Here is a 12049-nt window from a genome sequence, read left to right as displayed (position 1 = left end):
AAGTCAAAAACCACCTCAAGCGAGCGTAAAAACTTTTTTGCGAATTAAGGGATTTTTATTTGAAATTTGGTGTTTCCATCCCTCGTTTCTTATGCAATACTTCAAAATGCGCATTAAAATAGGGTGATGGAAACATATTGTAGTTCTTGAAAAGTTAAGAATGGAAATAGGGCACACACCAGGGTACTGACCCGTCAGCCTCAGGGTCGAGTATTACAGCCAGCTCTGTCAGAACCAGACCAGCGAGGTAATGCTGCTCTCTGAAGGGCACAGACAGCTCAAACATGTTGGCAATCTTTTGGTCCTGGACATGGGTAGAGAATCCAGAACTCTGGTGGAAGACAATGAGAAAGAAAAACAAAAAAATGGGAGGAAGGTTTTCATTACTATCAATTTTGGTGTAATTTAGAGTTTATTACAGTTAACTTTCTCAGTTAGTGTTCATACCTGAGATGCGGCAGAGGAGACTCGTCAGCCTCAGGGTCGAGTATTACAGCCAGCTCTGTCAGAACCAGACCAGCGAGGTAATGCTGCTCTCTGAAGGGCACAGACAGCTCAAACATGTTGGCAATCTTTTGGTCCTGCACTTGGGTAGAGAAACCAGAACTCTGGTGGGAGACAACGAGAAAGAAAAACAAAAAAAATAGGAGGAAGGTTTTTATAACTATCAATTTTGGTGTAATTTAGAGTTTATTACAGTTAACCTTTCTCAGATAGTGTTTATACCTGAGATGTGGCAGAGGAGACCGAAGGAGAGGGGGAGGCTGGGGGTGTAAGTAGACTGAAGGGCAGGTTTAGAGTGACGTAGTGTTCATGGCTACAGATGATCCTCAAGAAGTCTAGTCTCAGAGACTCTAGAGTGGGGTTCTGTAGTGCATAGAGCTTGGTGGACACCTGGAAACAGAAGGAATAGAAGGCCATCAGAAAAGACAATGTGTAAAAAACATAGCATGTTTGGAGCTGAATTGCAAGGTACCTGTTTCCAGTAGGTTTTGATGAGAGAGAAGACAAAGCCTCTATCCATGACTGACAGGAGGTCATTGAGGAAGAAGGCCAAGCTGGTGTTGAGCCTTTCCACCAACTCAAGATCCTAAAAAGACAAAAAAGACAAACATGAAACAGCAAACTCACCACTTCAAAAGTTTAAAATAATTAGAACAAACAGACATACTGGAAATCATGTTTTTTCTTGACTGATCATCTGCAAGAATTAACCATTGAACTTCAAATTATACTTAAATGACAATGTCATACTAATTTTCATTTATTTGTTTCTTTTTTATATTGTTTTACATAATATAATTATCACCATTATCATATAAATATCAATATCATATGCAACATGCACTGAAATACATAAAGCAAATGAATAATATTATAAATTCTATAATTATACATATATTTATGCAAAAGAAATCTTTTGTAACAATATCGGTCTTTACTATCACTTTTTATTGATTTAACATATCCTTGCTGAATAAAAGTATACATATCTTTCAAAAAAAAAAAAGTACTGACCTCAATCTTTTGAATGGTAGTGTATATTGTTACAAAAGACAATAAAGTTATATTCTGAATAAATGCTGTTATTTTTTACTTTTTATTTGGCAAAGAATCCTGAAAAAGGTATCATAGGTTCCAAAAAAATAAAAATAAAAATGAATCCGCACAACCTTTTCCAACACTGACAATAAATCAGCATATTAGAATGATTTCTGAAGGATCATGTAACACTAGCTGTTTCCATCCAAAGATGCGAATTTAACTTGTGCGCAAAACTGCAATATCGCATAAAACATTTGCGAATAAAGCACCGTTTCCATCCAATGAGTCAAAGAGAACAAAATCATCACTTCCTGATAAACTGGCACTAAATATCTCTAAGAAAACTAGGAGAAGCCACTGAATGTAATAATTTTCACATATAATAAATTACTTGCACCTCAGAGCGAGCAGACGTAACACAATAAATGCTCGCAATGCTTTCGGAGGTGGCTGCTGCTGTTTGGGAACTCAGTTTCGGAACTTTCACACTTAGTAACACATACAGATGTTCCCTCACCACAGTGCAACAGTGAAAAGTGACCCCTTTCAACCAGTGTCGCGTTCCGAACGTTGTTTAAGCGACATACACCAAGTTATCCCGTCTCATAGCGCAAAGTCACATGACTTTTTCGATGAGCATGGAGGAATTTATTCGGTAAATGTTATAAGTGTTTCCATCGTAGTTTATGCACATTTTTTCTTATCGGATAAAAAGTTTATCCTACTCAAATGTGCGTATACGTTTTTTATGCGCATTTTTAGAATTTATGTGCATCTTGGCGTTTCCATCCAGCGTTTTTTATGCGATATTCCAAAATGCGCATAAAAATAGGTGGATGGAAACGCAGCTACTGTAGCTCACGCGCACACTTTTATTAGTCACTCAAACAGATCACGCTGCGCGCGCACAGACATTCAGCAACAAACATCTCAGCGCTGCCCCGCAATTTTATCAATAAAATAGCTTAATTGCTGAAGAGCTACATTATTTTTCTCAACAAGGAGCTGGTAACATCATTGTTTCTAAAGCAATTAAAGCCACAGATTCACTGTTAATAGAGAAACGCGGCAAACCGGTGGTAATTCATGCACACACAGATTCTCTCCCTCTCGTAAATAAACACTTAATGAATTACACTTTTCTGAGAATAGAATATTAAAGTGGAGATCGCTAAACTGCAAACTAACCGGTGTTTTCAGAAAGCAAGCGCGTTTATCCACAGTGCAGAGAGAGCGCCTACACATGGTTGCCAGGTTGACCAAGAGAGGTAATACACTTAGCAGATATTTCAGTATTGCGCAAGTGGGAAGCTCTGTTTCGGGGATTACGTTTCTTTAAGAGTAATATAATAATGATATTATTATTTAAAACAAAATAAAAGTTATTTCATGTAGTTGCAGTTTTCTCACCTTCTGGAAACGTGAGATGATGTCACCTGCAATGGTGCTAACCAGAGCGGTGATGTCATCCATGAAGCGCTCAGGGAAGCGGTTCTTCCTGGGAAACTGCAGGCGGTCAGTAAAGTATAAGTGGTGAATGATGCTCTTAACCTGAAAAGAGAAAGAACATCGTTTTTTTCCCTCACAATAACAGATGCTACACTTTTGATCATGAAGGAGGAAGCATGGGGATTTATGATTGGGGTAGTTCTTACCATAAGCTCAAAGAAGAACCAGGCCTGTTGCAGGGCTCCCTCCCTCACGCTGCCACTGCTGACCACCCACTGCAGGGCAAGCTCCTCATGAAAGAGCTGAGAACAGGAAGGAACCATCAAAGAACCATTCACCATCAAATACACTGCATATAGGTCAGTATGTCTTAGTTCTACTATGGGATATGATACGGTCCTTTGACATAAGGTCCACTGTATTGCTGCAAGAGTGGGGAGAATTCATTATTCTACAGATCCAACATTAAACAGATAAACTTCCCATTCGAACACCGTACCCGTTACCGGGGCAAAATCAACAGGGTGCTCCATACCACAAGTGACACATCATTCCCTCTTCAAACAGTCTTTAGGTGCATTCATAGTAAAGAGGTGCCAGTCATTCATAGTAAAGAGAAGAACATGTACCCAGCATCCACAAGAACATGACAACTACAGCAACAAAACAACATCAACAACAACAACATCCAGTCATTCCAAGACAGACAGGCGCAGGTGAGGCGAGGAGGGGGTCGGCTCCTGCCCTCCGGGAATTGGGTCTCTACCTTTTTGGTCGGCAAGCGTCCTGTTAATGTTTGCAAGAAACTGGCGCTCTCAGTGTGCGATGACATGCGATTGCCACTGCGCTCCATGGCCTACGGTTGGGGATGAATGGAAGGGTGACAATAGATTAGTGTGGAGGACAGGAGTATGTGGTGCCATTCACTACCAATACCTACGCACAGACACACGCACACACACACACACACACCCTCAGCCCACACGCACAAAACACAATACAGAACGAGACTGCACAAACTGTAATATTGTAATAGATAAGTAATTAAAAAATTGTATTACTTTTACATTAAACAATTAGTTTCCATCAGACAAATAGCTATTCTGAGGGACATAGTCTACACAGTAAGGAGACTGAAGAGATTTTAAAAAGTGTTTTGGTGTGCGGCTGAATAAATAAAATAAAATAAATAAGTCTGCATGTAATGCTTTAATGAATCAGACTATTACAGGCACTGAGTAATGAGAAAAGAAAATTATTAGTCTTAACCAGGTGCCGGTTATTAAAAAAAAAAAACACAAACAAACAGACAAACAAAACATTCACACACACGCATACATGTACATGCAGCATATAATAACATGCCAAGCAGAGAGAAAATGGAAATTGGTTAGTTATGCCCATGCAATGCTTTTTAGAGTGAAATGGTGAATAAGAAAAAATGAGGTGGCTTTGGAAATGACTGTTTAAGAAGAGTGAACGGAGTTGAGGAAGTAAAAAAAAGAAAAAGGAAAATGGAAGTAGAAGAGGAGTGTGCCATGGAGTTATCAGATATTGCTGTTTTAGTGCTACTGGGAACGACTGTGTGAAATGGGGATTCTGCTTTGTATTTGGGGGTTGGGATAGTCAGAATGACCTGCTTAGCATCGGATGATGAGCCAGGGCTGGTCCCCCAGGGGGAGCTTTTGCACCCCATGGTATGCACCCAGGAGTTGGAGCGATCTAAGCCCTGCAAGCCAAGGATGGCATCAAAAGGATCACGGGCAGACGCAAGCAAGCCAGGGAACAGTGAAAGGTCAAAAGTTACAGGTCAATGAGATCAAGTGAGCAAGGGAGCAAGTTAGTTTATATTAATTTCTTATCTTTGAACAGCAACAGGTTAGAGTATCAAGCATCTTTAAGTGGTAACAAAAGGCTTAGTTTGGCACAGTTAGCACAGAGAATGCACGATGTGAAATCAGGCTGATTCATTCATTGCAATGGGGGAAAAGGGATCACTGGTTAGCACCAATAATTCATAAGTGTACCTCAAATAAAACATCTTAAACATCTTCAGACCATTTGGTACATTATAAAAGCCATGACCGCTACATCATGTACACTACCTTTCAAAAGTTTGGAGTAAATTAATACTTTTATTCAGCAGAGATGCAATAAATTGGTCAAAAGTGTCAGTAAGGAAGGATTTGTACATTGTCAAACAAAATCAGCATATTAGAATGATTTCTGAAGGATCATGTGACATTGATGAATGAAGAAATTAATACTGAAAATTCAGCTTTGCCATCACATGAATAAATTATTTTTTTAAATATATTTAACTAGAAAACAGTTATACTGTTTTTTATGTATTTCTGGTCAAATAAATGCAGACTTGGAAAAGCAGAAGATACTTTTTTCCAAAAGCATAAATCTTACTAACCCCACACATTTGTAGTAGTGTATGTAGTGAATTTTTCTGAAATCATCATGAGAACATTCAACAGATTTGCAATGTAATTTGGAGCAGTTTGAATAAAACTGCAATCATTTAACTTATTAAATGTAGATTTGCTAAACATATGATTTGCATAATTCCTTGTATGAACTGGGCGCAACAATTCAACAAATAACTGAGCTATCAGCTATACATTCAAAGGCAAACTGTTGAATGGATTATACCCAATGATCTCTCAACCACACATTCATTGTGTTATAGTTAATTTTTGTTTTTCCTTTTGCAAGATTGCGTAACATGGGTTAAGTACATAAAATGTTCCAGCTAAAGTTCGTCTTGCTGGTGAGCTATAGATTGATCTGTAACATTGAGAGTTGCTGATGATCAGTGAAATCAGCAATCTAGTGCAGAAAGTCAATGACCTATAAATGCACTCATAATAATGAATACAATTAGTCACATCCAGCTGGAGCAATCAAAGCATGTCTTAACAGCACTAATAAAATACTTTTCGATGTGTATATAAACGGCGATGCATCTATAATATTATTAGAAATACATTATAACCAACAGAGCTGCTGAAATGTGTCTACCTACCTTGCTGCCAATGATGGACCGTACTTCATCATCTGGGGAAGTTGGAGTGCCAGAGATGTCTGGGTTGCTGTTGCTAAGGCTACGAGAGCGGTTGAGGTTGAGGCTTGCAGGTCTAACAGAAGAACGGGCCATGGTGGCATAATGCACTGAACCGCCCAATCCTCCTGGGCCTATTACGCAGAGCAGAATAAATCAAAACTGAAACACATCAGATTGACAACTAATTTAACCAGTCATCAACTCTCCAAAAGCCACAGATTGAGACACATAAATCAAAGGATCAAGCTGAAACCTGACCTGGAGAGGGGGAGTTGGGGTCCATGTTGGGCAGGCGGAAGACATAGTGGATATATGAGGAGAGAAGGCTGTTTCGCCCATGCATATCTTGACTAGTGTCCAAGTACTTATGTAGACGGTTCACTATGGATGCCATCACTTCAAAAGAAGCCTGACCAAGATTCACTACAGTAAAGAGAAAATAAAACACAAGATCTTTAAGAAACAACAGCCAAAGTCAGGAGACTAACAACTATTTTATGCAGTTCTCACAATCAAGCTATACACTATTTTTTAAATAGAAAGTTGCACTTAAATATGGAAGAGAAATGACTGAAGAGGTAAAAATACAACAAATACAACATTCAACATTCAACAACAGTCATAGTTTAACTTTTGATCATTCAAAAGACCAATTTAGAAAGTTATACAACCAACTTCTGATTCGACTCCAAAACGAATCTTTCAGTCTGATATGTGAGCTGGTTAAACTGGTTGAAAACAACTGATTTAAAGACTGATTTGTTTGTGAATCTGTGGTTTGGAGTAAATGTTAACAATTTTGATTTGTCATCGAACTACCAATTTAATATTAGATAAGTTAAACTGAATCCATGCAAAAATGAAAATTCTGTCATCATTTATTCACCCCCATATTGTTCCAAAACTGTATGCATTTCTTTGTTCTGTGAATTGCAAAACACATTTTAAAGAACGTTGGGAACCAAACATCAGAGCCCATGAGAGAGAAGAAGAAAAAAAACGAAAAAAAACCCCCGGCATTTATCAAACTATTTTTTTCTGTTCCACAGAAGAACGTCATTCAGTCATACAGATCTGGACAAACATGAGGGTGAGTAAATGATGACAGATTTTTCATTTCTGGTTGAACTGTCTCTTTAAAGTAAAACTTTTCTGTGATTATGTAGGTTGGAGGACACAGGGTACCTATCTGGCCGGCTATGACAGGTGGCCGCACCATCAGCAACACCAGTTTGTCCAGCAGTAGGTGGAGGAAGCGCACCACAGGCTCCAGCTGAGAGGAATTTAGAGCTGCTATACTAGACTTCAGCTCAGCCTCCAGATTATTCTCCATAATGCGCATGTCTCCTATCCTCACAGGGAACATATGCTCATCCAGCGCATGCACCAGTGCAAAGAACTTATCTAAAAACTGGTCCTGGGCAGAGGAAAGAAACACATCAGAGAATGGAGAAGTGGGCTATTAATCAGTACTTTGACAATTTAACTACTAATTACCTGTGTGTGGATGGTGGATGCAGTCACAACCTCTACATTAAACACCCCTCTGTGGTTATCCACCCATTTCATTCCAGGAAGGGGAACCTACACACAAATGCATGAATGAACTTGCAGTATAATTTCTTTGTATTATTACACACTGCTACACTAAAATACTCTCAAACACACTTCCTTCAAATCATAATTCCCACTGTAGTGTTACAGCATTACTAACAATACAGGTATAATAAATCAAAAACATTTAAAAATATTAGAACTTGGTCTGTAAAAAAAGGGTAATGGTAAGAAAAAAAAATTCAAGGTTCAAAAAGTTATTTTTCTGACAACATCAATGACCAATGAGGAAAGTCTTTTAACAATTAATTTATATAAATGAGGGATACATGATACTAGATACTAAACAAGGCCATTCAAAGAAACTAATCATATTTAACTTAGGCCCAATCCCAATTCTATTTTATACCCCTTCTCTATGGAAAAAAGCCACTAAAAGGGTCTGAAAGTTGCTCGTGTGTGTGTGAGACGCGGGAGCTGATGGCAGGGGGCGGTGGATATTTGTGGCGGTCAATGTGGATATTGTGGATGAGTTCTTCTGTGTCATCACGTTCTATTAGTTGTACAGCTTCAGTTTCGGAACTTTCACGCTTAGTAACACATACAGATGTTCCCTCACCACAGTGCAACAGTGAAAAGTGACCCCTTTCAACCAGTGTCGCGTTCCGAACGTTGTTTAAGCGACATACACCAGTATTTTAAAAATTCATATCATAACAAAAATAAACACCGGTATTCGATATGAACCGGTATACCGCCCAGCACTATGAGCAGGATACAAAAATCTATGAACATACCGGTGAAATCATGGAGCTGGGGAAGGGTTTCCATCACAATGCCTATGAGTGGTAGGTAGAGCAGTGCAACTCGAGCTTTGACCTCAGGGTCAGCATAACGTGGGTCCGAGTCATGACTGGACAGCAGATTATGAACCACGCTGATGACCTTCTTATGAAGACCAAACATCCTATAGAGTAAAATGACATATTTGATAGATGTTATAAATAATTAAAATACTTAAATAATAAGTGTTAGAAATACTTAAAATAAAAAAATAATTAAAATACTTCATTTAAATGATGAATTATATAATAATAAAATATGTAAAAATAAAAAAATAATATACATAATTGTAAATATAATTATAGTTATTGTTGGTTTTGATTGCTTCTATTGTCCTCATTTGTTTGCGTCTGCTAGATGACTAAATGACTAAATAATTGTTTATTATTATAGTTAATGATTATTGTACACTATCATTCAAAAGTTTATGCTTACTAAGTCTGCAAATATTTAATCAAAAAATACGGTAAAAACTGTAATATTGTGAAAATTAAAATTTTTATTTCTTAGTTCTATTTTAATACGTTTTAAAATGTAATTTATTCTTGTGATGGCAACGCTGAATTTTCAGCAACCATTACTGCTGAACACATGATCCTTCAGAAATCAATGAATATGCTGAATTAGTACTCAAAAAACACTTGTGGTTGTGCTGGTTAATATTTTTGTGATTTCTTTAATGAATACAAAGTTCAAAATAAAAGCATTTATTTAAAATATAAATTAATGCTTCCTTGCTGAGTGAAAGTTTTTTTAATTGTGTGTGTGTGGAAAACGATCTACCGTGTATCCAACAGGCGTCTCCAGTGGCGTGTTCTGTTTCTGTTGACAGCTGACATGATAGAAAGTAAAAAGGATGTGATGATGGTCGGTCAGCGAGGCTGGTAGCTTGATTTTAACTTCATCATGGAAATCTGGCGATCTGAGGAAACAACATTTGATATACAGAAAAAAATAAATAATAAGAAAAAAAAAAATCTAATGTCAGTGTCTATAATCCATCTCTCATACAAAAGCAAACAAAAACTTGACCAACAGTTGTTTCAAATTCACATAGAACTGACCCTGCCGCTCCATCTACTGATGTTTTATCTCATGTTAAAGACTTCTGGGTGAAGTCTTATAACTGAGATTTTAAAAAATACAAACAAACTCACCGATTATGATAGACTACAGCAGTGTACGCCTCCTTTGAATACTCTGCACAACTGGATTTCCCAAAGATTACCTAAGAGACCAAGGAGTGAAGAACTGTAAGCATATTATGCCATTTCCCAAAGTCAAGAGAGTGCTTCCCTATGACATGTTTGGTCACACGAAAACTGTAAATTGATATGCATTCTGTCAAAACTTACAGGCATAGCATTGCTAGGATCTTCCCCATTCATGAACTGTACTTTCACTGTAATGTTACGAGCTGAGCCTTGACGGTTAGCAAAGTTCAGGCTCTGTGGGTTCACATACAGCAGGTTCCTACACACACAGGTAGACAGAGAAAGAGAAATTATTTAAACATCAAAAGTTTGATGCTCTAATTCAATAAAACAACGTTGGAATCTAATTTCATTTTTTAAATATATTTAGAAGTTCCAGTAAGTTTTTTAAATCTTAAATTCAAAGATTTGATCATTTTATGTGTAATTAACTTTAGAAATGTTTTTCTGTTGTCACAGACAATTCCTTAAAGGGATAGTTCACCAAAAACTGATAATTCTGTCATTAATTACTCACCCTCATGTCATTCCAAACCTGTAACCTTCGTTCATCTTCAGAACACAAATTAAGACAGTTTTGATGCATTCTGACAGCTCTCTGACCCTCCCATAGACAGCAAGGGTCCTTACACGATCAAGGCTCAGAAACGTAGCAAGGAGATCATTAAAATAATCCATGTGACTTCAGTGGTTCAACCGTAATTTTACGAAGCAACGAGAACACTTTTTGTGCGTAAAGAAAACAAAAATAACGACTTTATTCAACAATTAATCTCCTCCGCACCACCCTATAGTGCCATTTTGGAGAGTATCACATATGTAATCAGCGTATGTATGCGGATACGCTGCTTATGTTCAGATCAAAGCGTAAACAAAGTAAACAGCGTATCCGCGTACGCTGCTGCTGACACAGAACAGCATACGTTGTTTACGTATGTGATACTCTCCAAAATGGAGCCAGGGTGACGCGGAGATGACGAATTGATGAATAAGTCGTTATTTTTGTTTTCTTCACGCACAAAAAGTATTCTCGTAGCTTCGTAAAGTTACGATTGAACCACTGATGTCACATGGATTATTTTAACGATCCCCTTGCTATGTTTCTGAGTCTTGATATTGTAAGGATCCTTGCTGTCTATGATGAAGATGAACGAAGGTCTTACAGGTTTGGAACGACATGAGGGTGAGTAATTAATGACAGAATTTTCATTTTTGGTGAACTATCCCTTTAACTGAAATTAAAATATTTAAAAATGAAATAGAAATGTGTCCATGAAATAAAAACTAAAATGAAATCAACAGTCCCTTCTTAAAATTTACATAAAACAACTAATCAATTTAAGAATAGCATAAAAAAAAAAAAACTTGTAATTTACACCAAATTTTACGCTTCAAAAACAATTTCTGGTTACATGTGAAAATGTCTTTTTTTCACATGTGAAAAAGAAAACATGAAAAACATGTGAAAAGATCAATCCCCATTGATCTTTTCATTGCATAGAATTTTGTTGCACAGCTGTTTCCGTTACAGTAGCTGCAGGAACGGACAGAAATACTGCAGTGACATGGAACGCACTCTCCTGGGAGACCACACAGACTGCAAAGGTCACAGACTTTCCAAGGAGCACAGATCTCTCATGCACTCTCAATATTACCTCCTCTCTAATGTGGTGCAAAAGTGACGTTTATTTCATACTATGAGCTTTTGTTCGAGTTGAAAAGGGAAAAAATGGGTAAGGGAGACTTTTACATTGTACACTCAATCATCAGCAGTTTGTTATTCCATTAAAATATTTAAAATGTTTCAATATTAGTTGCATTTGAACACACACACACACACACATAATATATAAATATATATAAACAATAATTGAAAGAATAAATATGACACAGGCAATGTTCTTATGAATACGAAACACACACACACACACACACACACACACACACACACACACACACACACACACACACACACACACACAAAAGAGAGATGCAATAAATTAAAAATGTGGAGCGATTCCAGATCAGTTCTATTAAGTTCAGGAAACCCATCAAATAATAACGGGTTAATCATTTTCTATTTGGTGCAGGGTGTAAGAAGGGACATTGCAGACCTCCCATACCACTCACACACAAGCTTCTCTACACCCTGAATGGCCCCTGGGTACACAATGGGAGTCTGGTTGGGTTTGCTGTGTCCACAAATATGGATTGAGGCCAAACTGTCCGCACCTGTCTGAACAGGAGCAGTTAATCTGAGTGTGCAGCAGGGCAATGATAATACATCACTGCAGCAGCACAGCAGACATAAAACAAGTTAGCTAGCAGGCAAAAAAAAAAAAAAAAAAAAAATTTTACTGACCCGGCGAAC

At 37.6% G+C, this 12049-nt stretch overlaps 1 protein-coding gene across 1 annotated transcript in view; it reads right to left on the bottom strand.

Moving 5' to 3' along the window:
• Positions 1-12049, bottom strand: part of LOC107704504 (dedicator of cytokinesis protein 7-like) — a 54796-nt gene that overhangs the window by 21840 nt on the left and 20907 nt on the right. The window contains 13 exon segments of the mRNA XM_016507438.1: positions 174-331; positions 727-894; positions 977-1090; positions 2956-3096; positions 3201-3296; positions 3761-3850; positions 6029-6198; positions 6326-6490; positions 7253-7484; positions 7565-7651; positions 9248-9386; positions 9622-9692; positions 9820-9937. Coding sequence (XP_016362924.1) covers positions 174-331; positions 727-894; positions 977-1090; positions 2956-3096; positions 3201-3296; positions 3761-3850; positions 6029-6198; positions 6326-6490; positions 7253-7484; positions 7565-7651; positions 9248-9386; positions 9622-9692; positions 9820-9937 — 1749 coding nt within the window.

Source organism: Sinocyclocheilus anshuiensis, unplaced genomic scaffold, assembly GCF_001515605.1.
Source record: "Sinocyclocheilus anshuiensis isolate Anshui unplaced genomic scaffold, SAMN03320099.WGS_v1.1 scaffold1538, whole genome shotgun sequence".
Taxonomy (NCBI): Eukaryota; Metazoa; Chordata; class Actinopteri; order Cypriniformes; family Cyprinidae; genus Sinocyclocheilus; species Sinocyclocheilus anshuiensis.
The sequence above is the reverse complement of the archived record's forward strand: the minus strand, read 5'-3'. Positions and strand labels throughout refer to the sequence as shown.